Raw genomic sequence first — 22,393 nt, forward strand, 5'->3', positions numbered from 1 at the left:
TACCGCCGTTCGCATTGGTGGAGTTCCGGAGTCGACAGGAGCGCGTTCGGGGATCGATATATCGCGTCTAGATGAGACGCGATATATCGATCCCCGAGAAATCGATTGCTACCCCCCGATCCGGCTGGTAGTGAAGACCTACCCTACTATTCATATATCCTCATAAATACAGCACTCATTTCAATGGCCCCAACCTTCAGATACTGTGGAGCTGTATCAATAACCTCCAGTCCATGGATCAGCCCTTCACTTGTTCCTCACATATACCAGGGGGAGGGGACCCAGCGATGAGAGGGGAAACAGTACCTGGCATTACAGGTCTTGCACCACTCTAGAATTCTGACTAACCTGTCCCAGCAGACAAAAATTCTCCTCCTTTGTGAGCAACAAAGAACTCCTTTGGCCACTCAACCTCTGAAAATTGATTGATTGACTAGATACCAGGAATTATCTACTTTAAACTCACTAATTTCCTACAAATTAAAAATATGCAAAATAAGCTTCTTTTCTTAATTAAAACAGAGCTAAAAATAGAGAAGACATTTAATAGAAATACAAACTTTAAATTTTATTTGAAAATTAGTAGAGTAGAGTGAGTGTGCATTTCCACAAAGTCCTTTTTCTCTTCTGAACTCCAGAGATCTTCCATATTTTAAACACTTGAGAAATGTCAGAAGTGAAATGATCATTTAATTAAAAATGAAAAACATTAATTCATATATTTAAAGGAGAACTTGGTCCACATAATTGCAATATTTAAACTAGCAATTCAGAATTCCAAGATCTTGTAATTTTCTATTCCACTCCATGATGGAATTAACATTTTTATTCCATTATTTTTCTGAAAAAAAAATCTAAGGAAGTGCTTTTGTAATATTTCTACCAGCTGTTATGCAATTACACAAGAACACACATCAAATCATGTTTAAACTATTCCAAGAATCAAATCCTCCTTTAAAAAGAAAGTCTATAGTCTACGATTTAACAATTAAATACAATGCAGAAACCCAGTGCTTCATTGATAAATTTTTCTACAATTCTCATCTCTGTATTTTAAGTATGGAAAAACAGTATTGTTTAAAATTAGCAAATATATAAATTTGGTCCCCAAAAATCTTGTAGTGAGTATAAAAGAGAAATACTCATTGCAAATGGATCTTATTCATAGCATAAAACTATAAAACTATATTATTTAGGAAAAATATGTAAAAAAATGATTTTTTTTTATGTTTACACCCTGTTCCAACATCCCATAGTGTAGCTTAGAGAGAGAACTTAGTGTTATGCTTAGCGTAAGTAGTTTGTGAAAACTACTTACATACTATTTTCAGTAAGTTGCAACAAATGAAATTCAAAAATCAGCGTATAACTACAGTAAATTTTGAATTAAAAATGGACCACTGGGAAAACAAGATTTTAAAGAAAACAATTCAATAAATTTGAAATACAGGCTTTGTTTTTTTAAATAAATTTGACATTGCTGTTTTCTTAAACTTAATTTTTCACTATACAACATTAGTGGCAACAGATAAACAGTGTCACACTGAACTTGATGGCAGGATTTTCTATTGTCCATATATCAGATTAAACCCAATATTTATAGTTTAAGTCAACTGCAAGAGTTGACTAATATTTGATGAATACCCTTTTCCACACCCCCCCCCAACGTGACATCCCACTTTCCACAAACATAAGTTTCAATGGATATTTCAGGGATATGGTGTTTTTACATATCAGTCATAAAAGCACGCACAGTATTTAAGGCAGAAAGTTAAATTATTGTCTATTAGTACAGGCAGAGTCAACTAGATAAAAAAATATTGAAAACATTATTTCATTTTAATGGAACATGTAGTGGGGAGGGAATACAGAAATTAAAGTAAATAACCTACCATGTTAAACTGTTGCACTTTACCTCCCCAATTGTACAATTATATACAATTTTGTTGCACTTCTTCAAGTTGAAGTAAGTCTGTGCTAAAATAAAACCAGATCATTTTAACAGCTTGATTCTACAGCAGCTACCACTCTGCCACTCTTGCGAACTTCTCTTTCCTTCTTTTGACCTCTCTCTTTCTGTTTTTCCAGTTTTTCTTGTGTTTTTTTAATATCCTTAATTTTCTTCTTTATTGTGGATCGGTCATTTTGGCTGGAAACCCCCAGAGCCTTTAAGAGAAATTATGTTTAGTTACTCTGGTTTCAAGAAAGTATTACAGAAGCTGCAAGAAATTGTACAGGTCTTTACATCTGAGATAAAGGGAGTAAATCTATAGAAGACCATTTACAATTTTTAACTGTAATGTGAGATGGTCACCTTGCTGATAAATGGGGTGGGGGAGGTGGGTAGCCTAGGTTTTGTATTGTTGTTGTGAATAAGAAGTTTCATGTGGCACTTAAAAGAAAGTGGAGCATCTGAGATTTTCTAATGAGTGATAAAATCAAATTAAACTGTTTTAAATTAATCTTCTGCTGGCTCCCTTGATGCAGCTGCACTTTACATACATGAACTGCTGTTACTGTATTCCTACTCCTTTTACAGAGAATGTTGCTGAACTCAGATCAATCATCTGCGATATTTAGTAGCTTGAGAAAATTACCTATGAAAACACCTTGCAGGACTCTAACAACTATCTTTTAACACAAAGTCACATACAATTCTTGGCAGTTCAGTGAACTGAATGAAACAAAGCTAATGGGTGAAAAAGCCCCTCCTTCCCCTCAGCAACAGTAATACCTTTCAAATGCCAAAATCCAACTTGAAAAATTTGTTTCAAGACACATTAAGGAAAAGTGGGTTTGTGCTTTTTTTTTAATCACTTCATCTAGAAGCAAAAAGGGGCAGGCTCAAAGATTCCAAATTCCCAATTTTTTTTTTTTTTTTTTTAAAAGGGACTGCAGGGTGATTTTACATTGGAAATTCAGGTTCTGTTTGCCCAGGGAGACATTATCATGAATGAAGTTGAAAAGACAACACTGAGACAGTGAGATCTAAGTAACTGAGAAGGGATTTTTAGTTGCTGTTTAAAATCTGATTTTTTATAACATCTATTTTACTTCAGAGATTAGCAATTTGAATTAACATTTGTGAGCTCCTTCCTGCCTCCTCCCCTGCCAGCACTGACCCTAGTCTCCCACAATCCCTTCACCTGCCACAGTGAGTCCATTCCAACCTCTTCTACTGCATTATTCCATTCTCATTCCCTTCCTAACCCTTTTTCTAGAGTCTCGTTGTCCCCTGACTCCTTCCTCTCACAATGCAAGGCCACCCTGGTCTCTTCTATCCTCAAAAAAACCACAACACACATCCCACAACATTGTTTGTCTCTCCATCTGTTTCACCATCTCTCTCCTCCCCAGTCACCTCAACTTTTCAAATACGCAGTCTAACACTGATGTAATCCCTCTCCATCAGTGCTTTATTTCAACCCTTGCAGTTTCTTTTTTCTCTACTCTACTGAAATGATTGCAAGGTCTACCAGTCTCACCCCCCCACCCCCTCCCCGAGTGAACACAGCCACATGTAAGGGGGCCAAAGCCATGGCAGTGGCCAGGCGTGATTCCACTCCTGGCCCTGCCCCGCCCCCAGCCTTGGCCCCAGGCTGGGAACAGAGCTGTGCTGAGGTTGGGGATGGGAGCGGGCACAGGGATGAGTGCCACTGGGGACGGGACCGGAGCAGAACTGGGGGCAGGAAGGGGCTGGCCAGTGCTTCCTCCCCAGAGCTGTGGCCCTGCTCCCAGCCCCAGGTGATGGTGGTGGTGCGGACAGGGATAAGGGGAGGGGGCACGACCCTCAGAAGCTTGGGGACCACTGCTTTAAAGCTTTAAATGTAATTGGGAACTGATTATCTGAGATTGCTTCTCACCTTGGTGCCACATTTTTCCCATGGGTCTGTCATCACCTTGGATCTGTTAACCTCTAGGTAATATTGTAAGGGCCAGCTTTCTGCCCAGACATTTAGGAAGGGAATATTATTTACTTATTAGGAGCCATTTGTTTGTGATGGAAAAGGACTCTACTTGTTATACTGAATATTAACAGGGCATTGTCTATCTCAGTTATTGTAAGCATTGCAAGAACACAGGGTAATGTCTTAATAGAAAGTAGCTTTATAAATCAAAAGGATGAAATCAAAATAAAGAAGGGCTGAAACCAGTACTCAATGAAGTCAGTGGCCAGACTCCTATTGATTTCAGTGAGTATTGGATCAGGCCCTAAATCACCCCACACATTTTTCAAAGTAATTTTGAAAAATCACTTGCCTCACTGAGAACGGAGGTGTCATATATAAGATATTGTAGACTTGTGATAGCAGTACAATCAGACTTTTGAACAAGGGTTGATTGTTCGTTCATGCCATGTATTAATCCAATATTAGGATAATATAAAAAGGAATCCTGTCAGCTTAATAGTTCTTTAAAAAATAGGTTTCTTTGACTGTTACTTAAACCATAATATAGCGTTATAATGGAATCTACAAACTAAATAATCTTTCTTTAAACACTACTTTGCTTGTTTACTTTTTGCATTTCTCTCAAGTAGGAAAGTGAAAATAAACTAGACAATTCACTTCTCTATAGACTGTTTCTTTTTAATTTCACTTCCAGGTTCTTATGCTTTAGCACAGCATTCAGTGTAAACAAGCACTGCAGTCCCTTTAAAACAATTCCAGTGGACTTCTAAATAAATTCATGGAAGCATTTCTATTAGTCTTGTGTTTGCAAAAGCATGTTTATAACTTAAATTTTGAATAAAACTGGACCTTACAAGGTACTTTTTAGGCAACTAAAACAAATATATTTTTAAAGGTAGGTGTAGTAAAATTGAAAACATCTTCTATAATTTTTACCTGCAAGTGTTTATACATTTCATCTTCCTTAATTATACTTTTGTATTAAGTTGGACAGTAATATTTGTGAGTAGAGTGCATTTCAATTTTTGATCAGCAGATGGCAACATCTGATTTCAGTTCCCAAACAGCAGTATTATTTTATATCTGGAGAACTCCAGTGCAATACTGTGACTGTTTGAAGCACCAACATGCCACACTTCCCGTAGTTATCTGTTAAGATACCAAATACTGTTTTCCCTGTTGTCCAAGGAAACATTTCTATGTTAAGTTATAGGAAATTTAGAGTTGCAAATCCATTCCAAGAGACAGATGTATTTAAATGTCAGTTAAAGGTTCATAAAACTACATTTTTTCTTCAGAAAAAGATATTCTAATTCCGCTATTAGTCACTAGATTTTGGTTTCGCACTTTACTGAACTGTGTCAGAGAAAACCTCCTTTTAGAATAACACCTTGCCAATCCAAAAAGTAGTCTAATAATATGAATGAACAAAGAAGAGCTGGAATGGACATGCAGCATGCAAATATCAGAGGCAAGATGACCGCCTCAAGGCTGCAGCTGGTTGTCTCTCTCAGGTTTTTTAAAAACCCAGCTATGTATCAAGAAAACATGGAAGGAAAGGCTTCTATATTACAAAAAATGTTCATCAATGCCTGAATAGGAAAAGGATAAGTATCTATATTTAAAAGAAGTTTATATGAACTGGCAATCAAACTTCTAACATTTATAAATTACAAATACACACAGGGGCATGTGCTTACCTTTAGCTTATCACTGTCAAGCAGCATTAATTGCTGTCCATCTATATTCTTGGCGGTAAACTCTGCAATATATTGCTCCATGTTCATCCCCATCAACCAATGGCATACCTGTTGGGTTGTCCACTCTGAAATTGGTCTACTATGCCACTGATTTTGTTTTCCTGTTGCTGCACATTCATCATCTAGTGCCTAACCAACCAAGAAAGTGACAGTGAATAGTTTAAAATGAAACATTTTTCCCCACTTAACTATACATCAAATTTCAGTTACCAACTGAGTTTGGGTAACAAAGTGCATATTTTAATACTAACAATTCTATCACACAATCAATTCACACAGAGTTCTGAACTTGAAAGTTAAGTATCTTAATGAAAATATTTTGATCTAAATTTAAGTAACTGGATTTTAAAAGTTTTAAAAATTGTATTTTTCCTCTACAAAACTTAACATTTGTTTAAGGTCTTACAGGGCCTCATAACTTGTAGTCACAGTTAAATTTTTTTTAAATTAAAGACATATAAAAGCATCACAGTAGCCAAGATGACAAAATTCATTACAAAAGTAAGGAAGAAAATCTGCAAGGCATTTTAGTTCTGTCTGAGTAGTTTATTTCTAATGAAAGTCTAAAACTGTTGCTAGATGCCAGCTGGTAGCCTCAGCTGCTAGGACTGGACTACAGTTCCAGCTGCCCCCCAACAGAGGCTGCTGCAGGGCTTGCTAGCGCCTACAAAGAGGCTGCTCCCTGCCTGTGAAAAGTCTGAATGGTGTGGCCCATGTGAGCAGGTGGAGCAGCAGCTACCTGCTCCTTTCATTTTCTCACACAGGAGAAGGGGCGACAAAGGTGAATTAAATGTAGAGCTGAAGGGCAGGGACCCACGAGAATGTGCCTCCCTCCTGTCCAGACAACTGCAGGGTGTACTGGACCATGGACAGGGAAGATGTGTCGAGAAGGGTCTTTCCCATTACTGAATAGTGAAAGGAAAGACAGCTCCCGCATACTGAGCATTTGTTGTACTTTTCAGATCGATCACAGCCCTTCTACTTTACCACTTGTATTCTTGCCATGTATAGGATTTTCAGTTGTTTGTGTTCTCTTAACCGAAGGGAAGGCACAACTATTTTTTCCTCAGCTTAGGGAGGGTCACTATGTCAAAGTTTGAGAACCCTTCTCTTGCTTTTACTGGAAACAATGAGGTCTTTATCTATTCAGGACAAAAGAGTTTGTGCTTGCCTCCACCCTAGTTGATATACACAAGAGAGACCTCACAATTGTTACAAAATAGCTTGGTGAGGAAACAATCTTCTAAGCAATGTTGTCTGAAGTACTTTATTTAATGCCTGTATCTGGATAGAGACAGAGTGAAGTTTTCTACCTAAGGGCTTGGCTACACTGGAGAGTTGCAGCGCTGGTGGTGGGTTTACAGCGCTGCAAGTTACTCACCGTCCACACTTGCAAGGCACATACAGCGCTGCATCTCCCTGGCTGCAGCGCTGGCTGTACTCCTGCTCTGCCTCGGGTATAACTATTGCAGCGCTGGTGATGCAGTGCTGCTCCGCCAGTGTGGCCACCAAAAGCGCTGTTATTGGCCTCCAGAGGTATTTGGAGGTATCCCAGAATGCCTGTTCAGCCACTCTGCTCATCAGTTCGACCTCTACTGCCCTGGCCTCAGTAACCTCAGGTGACCTGCCCTTTAAATGCCCCGGGAATTTTAAAAATCCCCTTCCTGTTTGCTCAGCCAGGTGTGGAGTGCAATCAGTGAATCTTTCCAGGTGACCATGCCTCCATGCACCAAACGAACCCCAGCATGGAGCAATGGTGAGTTGCTGGACCTCATCAGTGTTTGGGGGGAGGAAGCTGTGCAGTCCCAGCTGCGCTCCAGCCGTAGGAATTATGATACCTTTGGCCAGGTATCAAAGGCCATGCTGGAAAGGGGCCATGACCAGGACGCGCTACAGTGCAGGGTTAAAGTGAAGGAGCTGCGGAGTGCCTATTGCAAAGCCCGCGAGGGAAACCGCTGCCCCGGCGCTGCCCCCACGACCTGCTGTTTTTACAAGGAGCTGGACGCGATACTTGGGGGTGACCCCACTGCCAATCCGATGACCACGATGGACACTACAGACCGGGGGGGGCAGGAGGAGGGGGAGGAAACCGAGAGTGAGGGTACTGGGGGGGAGGGGACACCCCGGAGTCCCAGGAGGCATGCAGCCAGGAGCTCTTCTCAAGCCAGGAGGAAGGTAGCCAGTCGCAGCAGCCGGTACTTGGTGAAGGAGAAGCAGAGGAGCGGGTTACCAGTAAGCGGCTTTTATTTTCAGGATGGAAATGTTTCGGGAGAGGAGGGGGGGTTAGGGCTGCATGCATGCATGCCTAGATGTGGAATACCCCCCACTGATGTGGTCTATCACGTCGCGGTAATCGGCCTCGGTAATCTCTTCAAAAGTTTCAGCCAGAGCGTGGGCAATGCGCTTGCGCAAGTTTATAGGGAGAGCCACTGTGGTCCTTGTCCCAGTCAGGCTAACATGTCCGTGCCACTGTGTCGCGAGGGGTCGGGGGACCATTGCTGCACACAGGCAAGCTGCATAGGGGCCAGGGCGGAATCTGCATTGCTGTAGAAGAGCCTCCCGCTCTTCCCAGGTGACCCGCAGCAGCGAGATATCTTCCAGGATTAACTCCTGTGGAAAATGTTGGGAGAGAGTTCAGTGTAGATGCCCCCTGTAGCTGTTTGCTGTCCCCAACGCACAGAAACCCCTGCACAGCCCTGAAGCAATCAGTCCCCCTTACTCACCATTTCGTGGCTCCTGTGGGTTGTGTGCGCTCTGTTTGGTATGGGAAAAGTATGCTAAAGTGAAGACTGTAAACTCCTTCACTGTGTGGGAATAACTGTCTGGATGAGATTATAAACAATGCTGCCTCTGTTAACTGTTGCCATTTTTGCCTTTCGAAAAGTGTCCTTGACTACTGGACTGCCTGTATCATCGACTGCTCAGAGGCTACAAAACCTCAGGAAGAAGCCGCGAAAAAGCAAAGACGACATGCTGAAAGCAGTTATGGATCACTCTGCCAGAGAGAGTAAGAAAGTACAGGACTGGAGGAAAAAACTGCAGGACTGGAGGGAAAGGGAAAGCAGGATCCGCCAGAGAAACGCAGCGGCTAAGAAAAGCACAAAGCAGCTGATAAGCATCCTGGCGCACCAAGCGGACTCTATCCAGTCACTCGTAGCCATGCAGGCAGAGCACTACCGCGCCAGCCCCCCCACCCCAAAGCTCTTTCCCTTGTGCCCCAATGTCAGCTCCAAACCCCCTTCCCCAGCATCCAGGTTCTTACCACCACCAGCTGCCCCCAACACCTGTACCTTCACCAACCAGTCCTGAGAACTACGACCCTTACCCTCTGCACTCAACCCCCATCACCATGCAGTATTTTCATCCTGAAGTGCAGCACTCATTGCACAGCACTCCAGACAGGACATATTCAAAACTGTGACTGTACACTCCACCCCCCCACCCCCCCGCCCTTTTAGGTTCCCAAAATGTTGTGTGTCTGTCAATAAAGTTATTTTCTTTTCAATAAATGAATTATTGGCTTTGAAAACAGTCTTTATTATTGCAGAAATTGAAAGATTCCGTAGCCCAGGAAAGAAACAGGCACTGCAAATCATTTTAGGAAAAACAGATTCCTACTAACATTGTAACCACTGCACTTCACTCCCGTGCAAGGCAACAAACATTACTGTTGGCTTTCAGCCTCAAATTCCTCCCTCAAGGCATCCCTAATCTTTGTAGCCCTTTGCTGGGCCTCTCTAGTAGCCCTGCTCTCTGGCTGTGCAAATTCAGCCTCCAGGCGTTGAACCTCGGCGGTCCATGCCTGACTGAATGTTTCACCCTACCCTTCACAAATATTATGGAGGGTACAGCACGCGGATATAACTGCAGGGACGCTGTTTTCCCCCAAGTCTAGCTTCCCATACAGAGAACGCCAGCGCCCTTTTAAACGGCCAAAAGCACACTCCACATTCGGCACTGGCTCAGCCTGTAGTTGAACCGGTCCTTGCTCCTGTCAAGCTTCCCTGAATACGGTATCATGAGCCGAGGCATTAACGGGTAAGCGGGGTCTCCAAGGATCACAATGGGCATTTCGACGTCCCCTACTGTGATCTTCCGGTCTGGGAAAAAAGGCCCAGCCTGCATCTTCCTGAACAGGCCACTGTTCCGAAAGATGCGTGCATCATGCACCTTTCCAGGCCAGCCTGTGTTAATGTCAATGAAACGCCCACGGTGATCCACAAGCGCCTGGAGAACCATAGAGAAATACCCCTTCTGATTAACGTATTCGGATGCTAGGTGGGGTGGTGCCAGAATAGAAATATGCGTCCCATCTATCGCCCCTGCACAGTTAGGGAAACCCATTTGTGCAAAGCCATCCACAATGTCCTGCATGTTCCCCAGAGTCACGGTTCTTCTTAGCAGGATGCGATTAATGGCCCTGCAAACTTGCATCAGCACGATTCCAACGGTCGATTTTCCCACTCCAAACTGGTTCCCGACCGATCGGTAGCTGTCTGGAGTTGCCAGCTCCCAGACTGCAATAGCCACCCGCTTCTCCACTGGCAGGGCAGCTCTCAATCTCGTGTCCTTGCGCCACAGGGTGGGGGCGAGCTCAGCACACAGTCCCATGAAAGTGGCTTTTCTCATCCGAAAGTTCTGCAGCCACTGCTCATCATCCCAGACTTCTATGACGATGTGATCCCACCACTCAGTGCTTGTTTCCCAAGCCCAAAAGCGGCGTTCCACGGTGCTGAGCATTTCCGTGAATGCCACAAGCAATTTAGTGTCATACGCGTCAGGCGACTCGATATCATCATCGTTGGACTCCTCACTGTCACTTTGGAGCTGAAGGAATAGCTCAACTGCCAAACGTGATGTGCTGGCGAGACTTATCAGCATATTCCTCAGCAGCTCAGGCTCCATTTCCCACAGAAATCGTTGGGAGAGTCACAATGGCGCCAAACGTGGACGGAAAAACAGTGACTGCTGGGCTGTGAAGCGATGCATCACGGGGCATTGGGACAGGAAGCGGAATGACCCGCACTCTTCTGTCCCCTTCTCACAACCCACGGCACCAAAATGGGACGAGGTGCTCTGTGGGATAGCTGCCCATAATGCACCACTCCCAACAGCGCTGCAAATGTGGCCACACTGCAGCGCTGGTAGCTGTCAGTGTGGCCACACTCCAGCGCTTTCCCTACACAGCTGTACGAAGACAGCTGTAACTCCCAGCGCTGCACATCTGCAAGTGTAGCCAAGCCCTAAGACATCAGGCAGTAGATTCCTGAAGTACAGAGAGAAAATCCACTGTACAAACTGCTAATGGGAATGGAAGAGAATAAAAAAAAAAAAGTTTTGAAAACAATGTACTTTTGAAAAAGTACCAGAGTTCAGAATTCCTTGATCTGATGCAGTAATGCAAAATATATATATTAGTAGGACAAGAGCTCCAGATGTCTGTGGCACCAAGAGACTCAGAATATATATATATTTTTAAACTGCAGATCAGGTTCATGGGGATTAAAACTCTGATTGCAGTAAAGGCAACTAAAATTATCTGACAATTTACACTTTAAGATCTGTGAACTGAATGTATTATTCAAACAAAGACATTTTCATATTTGATTGTGAGTAACGAACAATGAGTACAAACATTTAAACCGAACAGCTATTGGGAATCCTAATTTTTGTGAACACAGCTTGAGCAGAGTGTGAACAAGTCTACTTGACACCTATTTTCCAGGACAATCTTGAATGTGTTTATCTAGGGGGAACAACCATCAGCTCAAAGAACAGGGCTTGTTATACTACTCATTGCAAGTCTTATATAAGCCAAAAGCAACATTACTTTTAATCTCCATGCCATACTAGCAGCTGCTAGAGATACTCAGAAGTTTTAATTTGTACTTTCAACTGTTCAAGTTTGACCACGGTGTGAGGTTAATGGACAATCCTGTTGTGGTCTCCTCAATAGAATATATATGTTGTCAAAGCTAAAAATAAAGTAAAATATTATCCAAATATATTTAAAGTTATATAAAGTACATGAAATCTGGAGTTAAAATTTACTTATCAGATTTATATTTTGTTTCTTTAATCTACGGTGCTTGTATTACAATTGTATTGTTGCCAGTCCAGGACATCAATACTTAAGAGGATGTATTCCAGTTACATAAACAGGCCCAGATTCTCTAATACACTAAGTTTCCACTTGATACAACAGGAGAAATCAGGTCCCTCAGGGAGTCTGTTACAGTTATCTGGCTCTCAGGGAGGATCTGTGCTGCTGGCCCTCAAGCTGTGCTAACCTACTCCTGCTGGCAACACTCCAAGGCGCTGTGACCCAGTCATATCCTCAGATACTCCTTCCTGACCCAGACCCTCCTACATTAGAGTCACAGTGCAAAAGCCAGGTACACTGATTATGCCAGCTGAGAGCTCCCCCACATGAAGGGAATTCTCAGCTGGCCAGATCCAGCTGCTTTCCAGCCCCTTTGCATCTCTAGAATACCAGAAGAGGCCAGACTCTGGCTCATACTTTTTTCCTTTACTCCTATAAAAATTACATGTTAACGTTACAGTATTATATCGCTTACTGATTTGCTTATTACATACAACAATTTGTAAAATCATCTTATTTATCCTCAAGACTTATTTTTTTTATTCCTCCAAAACTCTTTGCCCTTTGTGCTGACAGGTCTTTCACTCTCTGCCAGCTAAAATTGACAAATTGAGTCAGAAATTATAGACTCAGGCTGGTCTACACTAGAAAATTAGCTTGGCATAACTGCATTGCTCAGGGGTGTGAAAAATCCACACCCCAAGCAGTGTAGTTATGCTGACCTAAGTCCCCAGGCAGACAGATTTATAGGGTTCTTTGAACATGTATTATCTATATATCAGAGGAAGTAGGGTCAAAAACTCAGCCTTTGCACTAAAACACACCCCCACTCCCAAAAAAGGGCAGAGATTTCTGACCCTACACACATTTTTCCCCCCATTGCCACACAGGGAAAGCAAGGGGGAGGATAGAATTAAAAAAAATAGGTAAAACTTCTTTAGAGAAAGTTGAGGGGCTGGTGAAGCAGAATGCTAGCCTTTTGTAATTTAAGAGAGTTTATAAGACAACAATGAATGTGATTAAAAGAACCAAACTTGTGTGGGAAGGCTTAAAGAATGGGGAAAAAGATTAGTCACTGCATCCTGTAATTAGTTCTTTGAGATGTGTCCCCCATGGGGGCTCTACTTCAGGTATGCATGCATCCCACATGCCTTTGATCCGAGATTTTCATTAGCAGTGTCTCTTCAGTCCACGCATGCAGTGTTGATATCCTCGTGCCCTGCACCAAGGGAAGAGGTTTCCCACATTTTTAATGAATCTTACAGTTGTTGTAGAGTGAGTGAAGAGCAAGAACCCTCAATTGTGGAAAGAAAAGTTGTTATGGTAGCCAAATGAACCTTAAGAGAACTAACTGACAATCCCATTTTCTTTAATCGCAACAGATAATCCAGAACAAGCAGAAGCTAGGTGGATTCAGGAACAACTTTCCAGAGTTCACACCAGTGACTAAATCCCCACTTTTGAAGGTAAGCATTTCTCGTTGAATCTTTCCTACAATTTAGAAACATCTGCTGTAACTCTGCAGAACAAGCCAACTAATTCCTGCAAAAGGAGGAGGCGGAGAATTTTCAGATTACGATGCAGCAGTCAATTGGCGTCCTGGGAGAGAAGCTGAGGAACGAGTGGAAGATTTATTGTTGGACAAAGAGCTAGGTGAAACAGGCAAAGAAACTATGTCTATCTCGACCACGTCAGGACTATTAGGACAACTCTGGCCTTGTCCTGTTAGATTTTGTTCACCATTCTGACATGAAAGCTGCCAGGGGAAATGCATAAAAAGAGTTGCTTCATTCTAAGGAGGAGGAAGGCACCTAACACCTCCACTCCTTAACAGAACAGATGACAAATCCTGTTTGTAACAGTGGTGAAGAGCTTCACCTCTGGGAATCCCCAAGTTTGAATTATACTGACAAGAATCTGGGAGTCCAATTCCCATTTGCAGTACTGAGGAATAAAACCTGCTGGGAACATTGGCATTCACATTTTGCCTGCCCAGGAGATACACTGCTGAAAATCTTATGTGATTTTTTTTAAATGCACTAGTTCCATAACCTTATTGCTCTGGCACAGAGGGAAAGGGATCTCACTCCTCCATGCCAACTGATATAAAACATGCAGGCCACATTGTCTGTCATGAATCTGTCTGATGAGAGGCAGAAAATGGAGGCAGGCATTTCTGACTGCTCTGAGCTCCAACAGGTTGATGTGGAGGATGGTTTATTGGGGTGACGCTCTTCCCTGTATCATGAGAGCATCAAGATGTTATTCCTAGCCTAACAGATGCATCTGTGGCTAGTTACCCTTAGCATAAGCTAAAGGAAGGAAACTTCCTTTCCCTACACTGCAATGGTCTTTCCACCAATCTAGGGAGTGCTTCACCTGTTGGAAGAACTGACACACATTTGTCCAGGCTATGTCTCTTTGGTAAGCAAACTGATCTGAGCCATCCTGGAAACAATGAAAGAGTAATCTCACATATTCTGTCAAAGGTGCAAGCCACCATGTGACCTAGAAGTTGAAGACAGTTTCTGACAGGGGGTCCTCCTACAGCTTGCTTCTTGGCAGCGACCGGGGAATGGGAGCAGTGCCGTGTCGGGCGTTTTGGGGGCCCAGAAGATCGCCGGTCCTGAGATGAGCGTGGGATCTTCTGCGGTGCCGAAGATGGTACCGCTGGAGGAGCGCTCCGCACTGAGATACTTGGGCCCGTGTCTTGGGAGGGCCGCAGGGCCAATTCCCTAAGACGAATCTCCCTCTCCTTATGCATCCGAGCTTTGAATGCTTTACAAATTCTGCACTTGTCCGCTTGATGACCCTCCCCCAGACACCTGAGACAGGAATCGTGGGGGTCGCCCGTAACCATGGGCCTATTGCAAGACTTGCAAGGCTTGAAGCCCTGAGATGGCATGCCCCAGGGCCCTACAGGGCAGTCATTGACGAGACTGCACTCAACAACTAAACTACACTTTACAGTATAGAAAAAACAATTAACACTTAACACTAACTACTAACAATGAACCAACAATGAAGATAAGAGAATGCTAGAGCACTTGATAAGGCAAGAGACCACTGTTCCAACCACCGTCACAGGCGCTAGGTGCTAGGAAAAAAAAGTTTCTGACATCCGTGCACGCACTGCGCGCGCACACCTAACTGGAACTGATATGAGCAATCACTCGAAGAAGAAATCCTTTACCATATTCAGGACTTCTCTGGGGAAATCAGACAACTATAGCCAAGATGCCCTATGCATCACCACTGCTGTGGAAATGGAGCAGGCTACAGTGTCTGCATCATCCAGAGCTGCCTGGAAAATTGTCCTCGCCAGTACCTGTCCCTCAGCAATGGTAGCCTGACATTATTCCCTTTGGTCTGGAGGAAGGTGTTGAATGAAAACTGAATTTTGCATAATTTGTGAAGTTATATTTGGCCATCATTTCCTGTAATTCATAATGTGGAATTTAATGGTTGTAGATGAATAAGATTTCCTTCCTAAAAGGTCCAGGCACTTCTGGTCTGTCATGGGGGGAGGGGGGACACTTATATCATTTGTTCACTGGTGTCAACTACCAGAGAGCTGAGTGGAGGGTGGGAAAATAGAAACTCAGAGTCCTTGGTGGGAACATAATACTTTATCGGCTCTCTCAAACATAGGTGTTACTGTGGGCAGCGTTTGCCAAATGGTTTTTGCAGGTTCCAGCCCAGCCTCACTGATAGGAAGGGCAACCCTGGATGGTGTTGCAGAATGAACAATATCCAACAGCTTCTGTCGTGATTCTTTGATCTCCTTGAGAGGTATCTGTAGGGAGTCTTCCATGTGTTTAATGAGGTCTTGAAATCGCTGACAATCATTGACCATAGGCGGAAGCGTCATTACCACCTCTTTGGGTGATGAGGATGAGATGGTAGTCTGAGGGGTGGCTTCTTCATCTGCCCTTGCCTCCTGATCCTCAAACCTTTCCTCTTGTTGAGTGGTGTGATGGGAGAGGAGAAGCTTGAGTCTCCACCATCATCTCAATGGGAGAGAGTTGAGGCCTTGGAGAACTGTTGACAATAAGCTATCCAGGGGTCCCAATATGGCCACTGAGCACCATATCCAGAGGCAGGCATCCAGGGTTGTTTCCACCAAGAATGATGAGCTCCCTAGAAATCCTCTGTCTCTTTCAGAAAGAGGTTCCTATGTGGGTACACAGGAGAACGTTGGACAGAGATCAGTGATACTGAAGGGAGGTCTCTATCACTCTTCCTCCTCTAATTGGGGAACTCCAACTGAAGAGGGAGGTGAGTCAGAGAGGTATATGGGTCTATGACAGAGTGGTTCTCGGTACTGATGGAGACTCTGGTTCCATAAGTCCTTTGGGTACTTAAAAGTCTTGCAGTACTGAGCAGAATTGTGGTAACCACTGTGGTACCAAAGGCGTGGTATGCTCATCCCTGCAGGATGGTACTGAGAATTTCAAATGCTTTTGAGGGCATTGACATAGATGGAGACTTAGTCATACAGGGTACTGAAGAACCCAACAGGGGTACTGGAAGAGGGGTTAAGTCCAGTGGTACTGGTTTTAGGTATTTGTTCTGGCCATTTCTGCTAAGCGGTAGTGGGTTCTTCTCAGAGAGACGTGCTTACCCTTAGAGATATGTGATTTCCCCCCTTGCCTTTATTGGAGAAGACATTAGCCTCTATTGCAATGACTCAAGGTTGAAGAAGCTGTTCACCTGCCCAGAGAACGAGGTCATTCTGAGGTACACTACTTAATAGGAGAGTTAGAGATCCTCTTTTAGGGACTTTTAGAGAAGGTCTCTGAGGCTTTCCCTTTTCTGGGGGAGTACTGCACCAAGCTCAAAGGGTGCAAGATACTCCCCAGAGACTGATGTACTGAGGAGAGGGGAGGGTGTTGTTCTGACCTGGCTCTGAAGTGGGGCAAAATGACTGCTCTACCATCAACAGCCACAGCTTGATTTCCTGGTCTTTTAGAGGCCTGGATTTGAGGGTGAAACAGAAGTTACCTTTCTGCGCAATGTGCAACTTTCCTAGGCAGCAAATGCACTTAGAGTGTTTGTTGTTGACCAGAATGACCTCTACACAAGGCAGCGTTTAAAGCCCAGTGAACTGGGCATAATCCTTTCAGGGACTAGCTCCCTGAAGGAAATAAAACAAATCTTTTAAATAACCAGTTGAACTAACTACAAACTAACAAACCACTAACTAAAAGTAAAATAAATTAAGCTAGACCAGAGTAAGCAAGTAACTGAGACATGCCTAATGCGGATATACTAAGTTCTGTCTCAGACCAAGGCAGCTGAGAAGGAGTTGAAGGTAATTCGCCTGCAAGCCTGATACAGCCTTGGTCTGGGGCATGAGGATCTCAACAGAACACTGCTAATGAAAATCTCCAGACAAAGGCTCATGGGGCACATGCATACATGGCCACTGACCAAAGAAGAATCTAAATTAGTACAAGATAAGATAATACCAAAATACCAACACTCTCCCCAATTTGACATACTGTTGCTATGACAAACTCTGACCTCAGCATACAGTATACTGCCTTAGATTCTGCTCAGTTAAAGCATTTTAAAACGTAGCTTCAAGTAAATATTTTTTTCCCTTGCAAATGCTGCATCACAAGAATTTTTTTTTTTTTTTAAACTAACTGGGCCCACAAACAACATACAAGTGCCTCAGCTGATTGATCCCCAACCAGTCACTAAATGCTAGCCCAGTTTTCCTCTACGTTCTCTGAGGAAAATGGCTTAAAGCATGGATGGACTTTTCTTTTTATGAAAACTGAAAAGCAGCAAAAAGAGTGTCAGGGTGAGCAAATGCCCTAAAAACAAACAAACAAACAACACAGCTACAGGTATGTTAATTTTTAACACTTAAGGATCCCTAACTAATCCTCTCCTTTTCATAGGCAGAAGTGCTGTCCCTGGCTGTTTGTACATCAACAGGAGTGAAGCCAGTCATAGGAGCTGTTGCTGGGAAAGCAGCTCCTACTTGCAGAAAAAGATGACTGCCAATTCAAAGAACAGGATCCAAGAAAGTTGTGGAGAGTGAAGACAAGGGAGATCAACTTTCCTCACCCCAAAGAATCTGGATAATCTTGGGAGTGACTGAGGATAAGACCCCACAGTGCCCAAAGACTGTAAGGGGATGGTGAGACACCAACAACAGATCAAAAGGTTCCCAAGAGGGGAAGAGGGGAGCACCTACATGCTGGGTGGTAACCAGTTTACTAGCAAGACACTTGGGAAGCCGGGAAGCTCAATATGCAGGACTGGCTTCACTGCAACTAGCCTGCAGAACTCCTCAGAAGCACTCCTCTTCACTCAGTTCTCTATATTTTTGAGAGTATTCTTGTGTTCTACCCTACCCTCAACTGCAATAGAGGGAGGAGTCATAGGGTTAACTCCTTTCTCCAGCGAACTCATGCACCTTTAGGAGGTATTTCATCCCCAGCCCGTTCTAGACTTTTAAAGGGCATGGAAGAGGTGTGTACTGGTACTTCCCCCTTTTCCTCTTTTGCAGCAGCTTTTTGAAGCAGAAGTTTGTTCCTCTGAAGGCAGGGGATGCTATTGTGGCTAGTTCACCTCTGGTGATGATATATGAAGCTACCCAAGCAAGGTGGGACTTCTACCTGTGAAGGAGGTGTTAAGTCCGAGGCCCTAAATGTTCAGAATTAATCTTTAAGAATGACTAAAATTGGCCACTTACTTAAACTGACCCTCACTTATACCAGAACTAATAATAATGAGTGGAAATAAATACTGCTTACTTTTTACCATGTAAAGTCATAATTCAGGAATAATTTTAATCTTTCTGCCATGCATATGCAGCTGTTGAGCAACACTTTTTAAAAAACAGCAATTATTGTACAAGTCATAGCATAGTTTATGACAGGTACCAGTTTAACAGCCTCTCACTGACTACCAATTTTTCTGAAGTTGGAGAGCTGCAAGTACAGGTAAAATACCTTTCTCATTGAAAAAATTGCTTCATGCACAAAAATGCAGCAAGCTCAGTATTTCCAAGTACAAATTTTCTTGTGACAGGACAAGGATATTTAAGATAATTGCTAAAAAAACCTGCTCTTTAAAACTAACTTTCACTTGCTGACATACAAAGCTCATACAAATATCAAACGAACAAGTAACAATACTGGTACCATGAAAGAGTTACATTTACTAGTACAATCTACTTTATAACAATTTAGGCTTAGTTGCAATTTTATAAACACTATGTGTGCATACAGACAACTATTGCTGGAAGTCTAAAACTGAGAATTAGCTAAAAACTGCATTTGAAACTTAACGATCAAATACTCAAGAAAATATTGGGCTTAGTAAAGATTTTAAACAAATCTGCATTACTTGACATTTTTAGCAGCATGAATTCCATCCACTAACCTCAAAAGAGCACAGTGCTTTCCAGTGGTATGTACTAGATTCCCTTGGATTTTGGTTAGAAATATGACCATTTCCCAAAAAAACCAATCAGAAACTTGTGACCATTAAGATATATTTTTAGACACCATGTAATTTTTGTGCTAATGGACACAAACTTGTAGCATCATGCATAAAAGTCTATCTTTTTAGATAATAAATATCAGAATATATTTTATGCACTTTACCAAAATTTGGTTTAAGTTAATTATCTAAGAGCATCAGATCATTCATGATCTGCTGTTAAAAATTTTCTTCAAACATTATCACTATCTGTTTAGCTGCCTTGAAGGCGCTATAACTCTCATCTGAAAGATGACTGAAGTATAGTTTTTGCAACAACTTCCGTTCTTTTATTGTTTGTTCTATAAAACATGACAATTCCTTGAAACAGATATACTTTTTAAAACATATAAAAGACTAGATTAAGTCTAAGATTCCGCTGAAGGCAAAGAAGGTTAGAGTTTTGCCAGAAAAAGAACTCTGACTTTCAAATAGATTAAATGCTTTTTATAGATTAAATATATCTAAATAGTTTGTTATCTTATACATGAAAAAGAAATTTAAACATGCACTGATGTGAGGCAAGTTGAAAAATCCTGCAAATTTCATTCACCCACTCAAATTTTTTGGGTACATATCTTTGAAATTCATAATTTTAATTTACTATGTAGCATTACTACCAATTAAAGCTATATTTGACTATAAATTGTGACGCAAAGGCTAAAATGCCTCCTTACAATCTGAGTCCTTAGTTAAGTAACTATTTCAGTATTAAAGATAAAAAAATATTAAGATACTGTGATAACTATCTAGTTTCATACAAAACAAAGCCTATTATATTAATAGACAGTCTGTAGTACGAATTGCAACATCAACAAGACATATACACACTTTGAAACTCACCTCATTTGAAGAGAAGGTTAAAGTGTGTGAACGCCCTGACAGATTTGGTTCTGTCACTAACCCTGACAGATCACAACTTGGCCTGCTATGGTATGAATCATCTATGACAATTCTACTCTGCAAACAAGTGAAAATAATGTTTTATTAACTGAACCCTTGGAATAGTAGATCAGAAGGAGACATTCTAGTACCCTTGATACGTTGTAAAAAGAAATTAAACGTGAGTTATCTATAAATTTTAGATCTACCATGTATGAAATATGTTCACTTCATCAGGAGTCTTGACTTGTTTTTGCTGAACTCCCAAATTAACAATTATTATAGCAGTATTGAAGCCATTTTGGCAGTAATGCCACTTCATGCAGCAAGTCAGTCATGTTTAAGTTAAGTAGAACTGAGCAAGGTCAGTACTTGGAAAGAATATTTCAAAAGGTACATCCAGGTCATGCAGGAAGTGGTTAGAAATTCAGCTGGTGGAATTATTCCCTCTAAAATTTGTATGAAACTAAAGACACAGCATGGTATTATGGGATATACTGTCTTTTGAATGACACAAAACTCAAATCCTGACCACTTATGATCATAAAGGTTTCCCTACCACAACAGTAGCCCCATGCCTTGGTGAAATTTCTACTCTTGTAATTATACTTAAATTCTCCCTGAAGTTTTAATCTTGTCTTAAACTGTTGTGTGGTAATGCTATGTACTTAAACAGTATCCTCATTTCATCCTGGAGGTGGCTGCATTTCCGCAGTAGATAAAGTGATCAATGCATAGTTAGGTCTGTAAAGTACATTGAAATGCAAAGTACTACATAATTGTATAATATCAGCAGGAGATATAGCTGCACTGTTCTGGTATTTTTTAAGACAAGATGTGTCACGTCTTCTATTTATAACCAGTTTCAGTCAAGATGGCTATATATAGGAGGAGCCCTATTTTTGTACTAAGCTGAACTGATCACTACATTTTAGAATGCAAATTAAATAATTTTTCAGGAATCTTCACAACAAATGCTTGGTTTGTCTTAATGTGGTAACATTTACAGCAGCCACTCCATTGGATAATCTACATACAAGTTAATACATTCTAATTATCTCCCAAATAGTAAATTTTGGTGAACATATTCTTAAGTACTTGCCATAAGTGACTACACCTACTATACTATTAAATATTTTTGACTATACATTGTTACTCAAGTAAATTTCAGGTTAAAAACTACTAATGTAAAGCATAATTTTTTATAGTTAGCAAATGTTTAATCTTCATACTGGTAAACTTTTAACCTACTTAAATAAGTTAGTACATTAGGATGTGCTTAGTCAGGAAAGCATTTTCACCTATAGGTCTTGGCAAGGAGGTGAGAACCTGAGCATTCTGGGTTCAAATTTAGCTGCAGCCACTAATTGACACCTTGGACAACTCACCTGACCTCTTCTTTTGACTCAGTCACCTTAGCTGTAAAGTTAAGAAAAACTAAAGGCCTCACAAAAAAACAGATATTGTCACTGACAAACTTTTCAGAGTAAGCCACAGGATAAACTCAGCATTCCGAATAAATAAGATCCTAAAAGAACAGGTTCTAAGCCCCTAATCACAATCTTTTTATTTTTATCTTGCTGAAATAGAATTCACTGAGGCATGTGATCAAATGAAGTTAGTCTTACATTTTAAGTGCTTTTGATTATAAAAGCAAAATAAGAGTTGCACATGCAAGACTAAATTTTGCTCCCAAATACATACCTGCTAGTCCACTGGAGATGTGTGCGTTTATGGAGGGAAGCAATGGCCTCCATAGTATATTATTGTATATATTTAACAGCATCTTTTCTATTCTGATTACTGCAACCTCCATCACTTTGGTCTTGACACCATTTCACCTTTCTCTGGTCAGTGCAAAATGCTTGTGTCAAGGACACAGGTCTTATACATTGCTTTGACCAAGACACTTTTTTTTTTTTTTAAAATCTCACCACTGGGCCTCCTTTGTGTTATTTATCAAATTAAGACTCCTTTGTTTTTAAAGCCTATCCTGAGTCAACTCTAATTGGTAGGGATGTCATGCAATAACCATATACTTATAATTAATGTCTTAGGCCACAGACTAAACTAAACTGATTTGTTAAGACATTTTTCCTAATTTCTTTTCTTTACGGTGTCATTGGACTGAGTTAAGGTTGTTTGGGTGCTTTACTTATACATTTACCTACTTGAGTGTATGGATTTTTTAAGGTTAGCTTTAACGCTGAATATCCAGAGTTTATAATGCTTGT

The 22,393-nt window shown here is 41.6% G+C and overlaps 1 protein-coding gene across 3 annotated transcripts in view; it reads right to left on the bottom strand.

The window, feature by feature from the left end:
* Positions 1 to 547: 547 nt before the first annotated feature.
* LOC123378674 (neurabin-1-like) overlaps positions 548 to 22,393 on the bottom strand; it is a 75,446-nt gene continuing 53,600 nt past the window's right edge. Inside the window, exons 16-18 of one of the 3 annotated variants that reach the window (XM_045032749.1) lie at positions 20,121 to 20,237; positions 5,612 to 5,800; positions 548 to 2,166 (exon numbers count right to left, since the gene is read on the bottom strand). In XM_045032749.1, coding sequence (XP_044888684.1) covers positions 1,999 to 2,166; positions 5,612 to 5,800; positions 20,121 to 20,237 — 474 coding nt within the window. In that variant the 3' untranslated portion in view covers positions 548 to 1,998. Of the gene's footprint in view, positions 2,167 to 5,611; positions 5,801 to 20,120; positions 20,238 to 22,393 lie in introns of those variants that run through there. The other 2 variants (XM_045032750.1, XR_006582703.1) reach the window with 2 other exon arrangements.

This window comes from Mauremys mutica, chromosome 10 (assembly GCF_020497125.1).
Source record: "Mauremys mutica isolate MM-2020 ecotype Southern chromosome 10, ASM2049712v1, whole genome shotgun sequence".
NCBI lineage: Eukaryota > Metazoa > Chordata > Testudines > Geoemydidae > Mauremys > Mauremys mutica.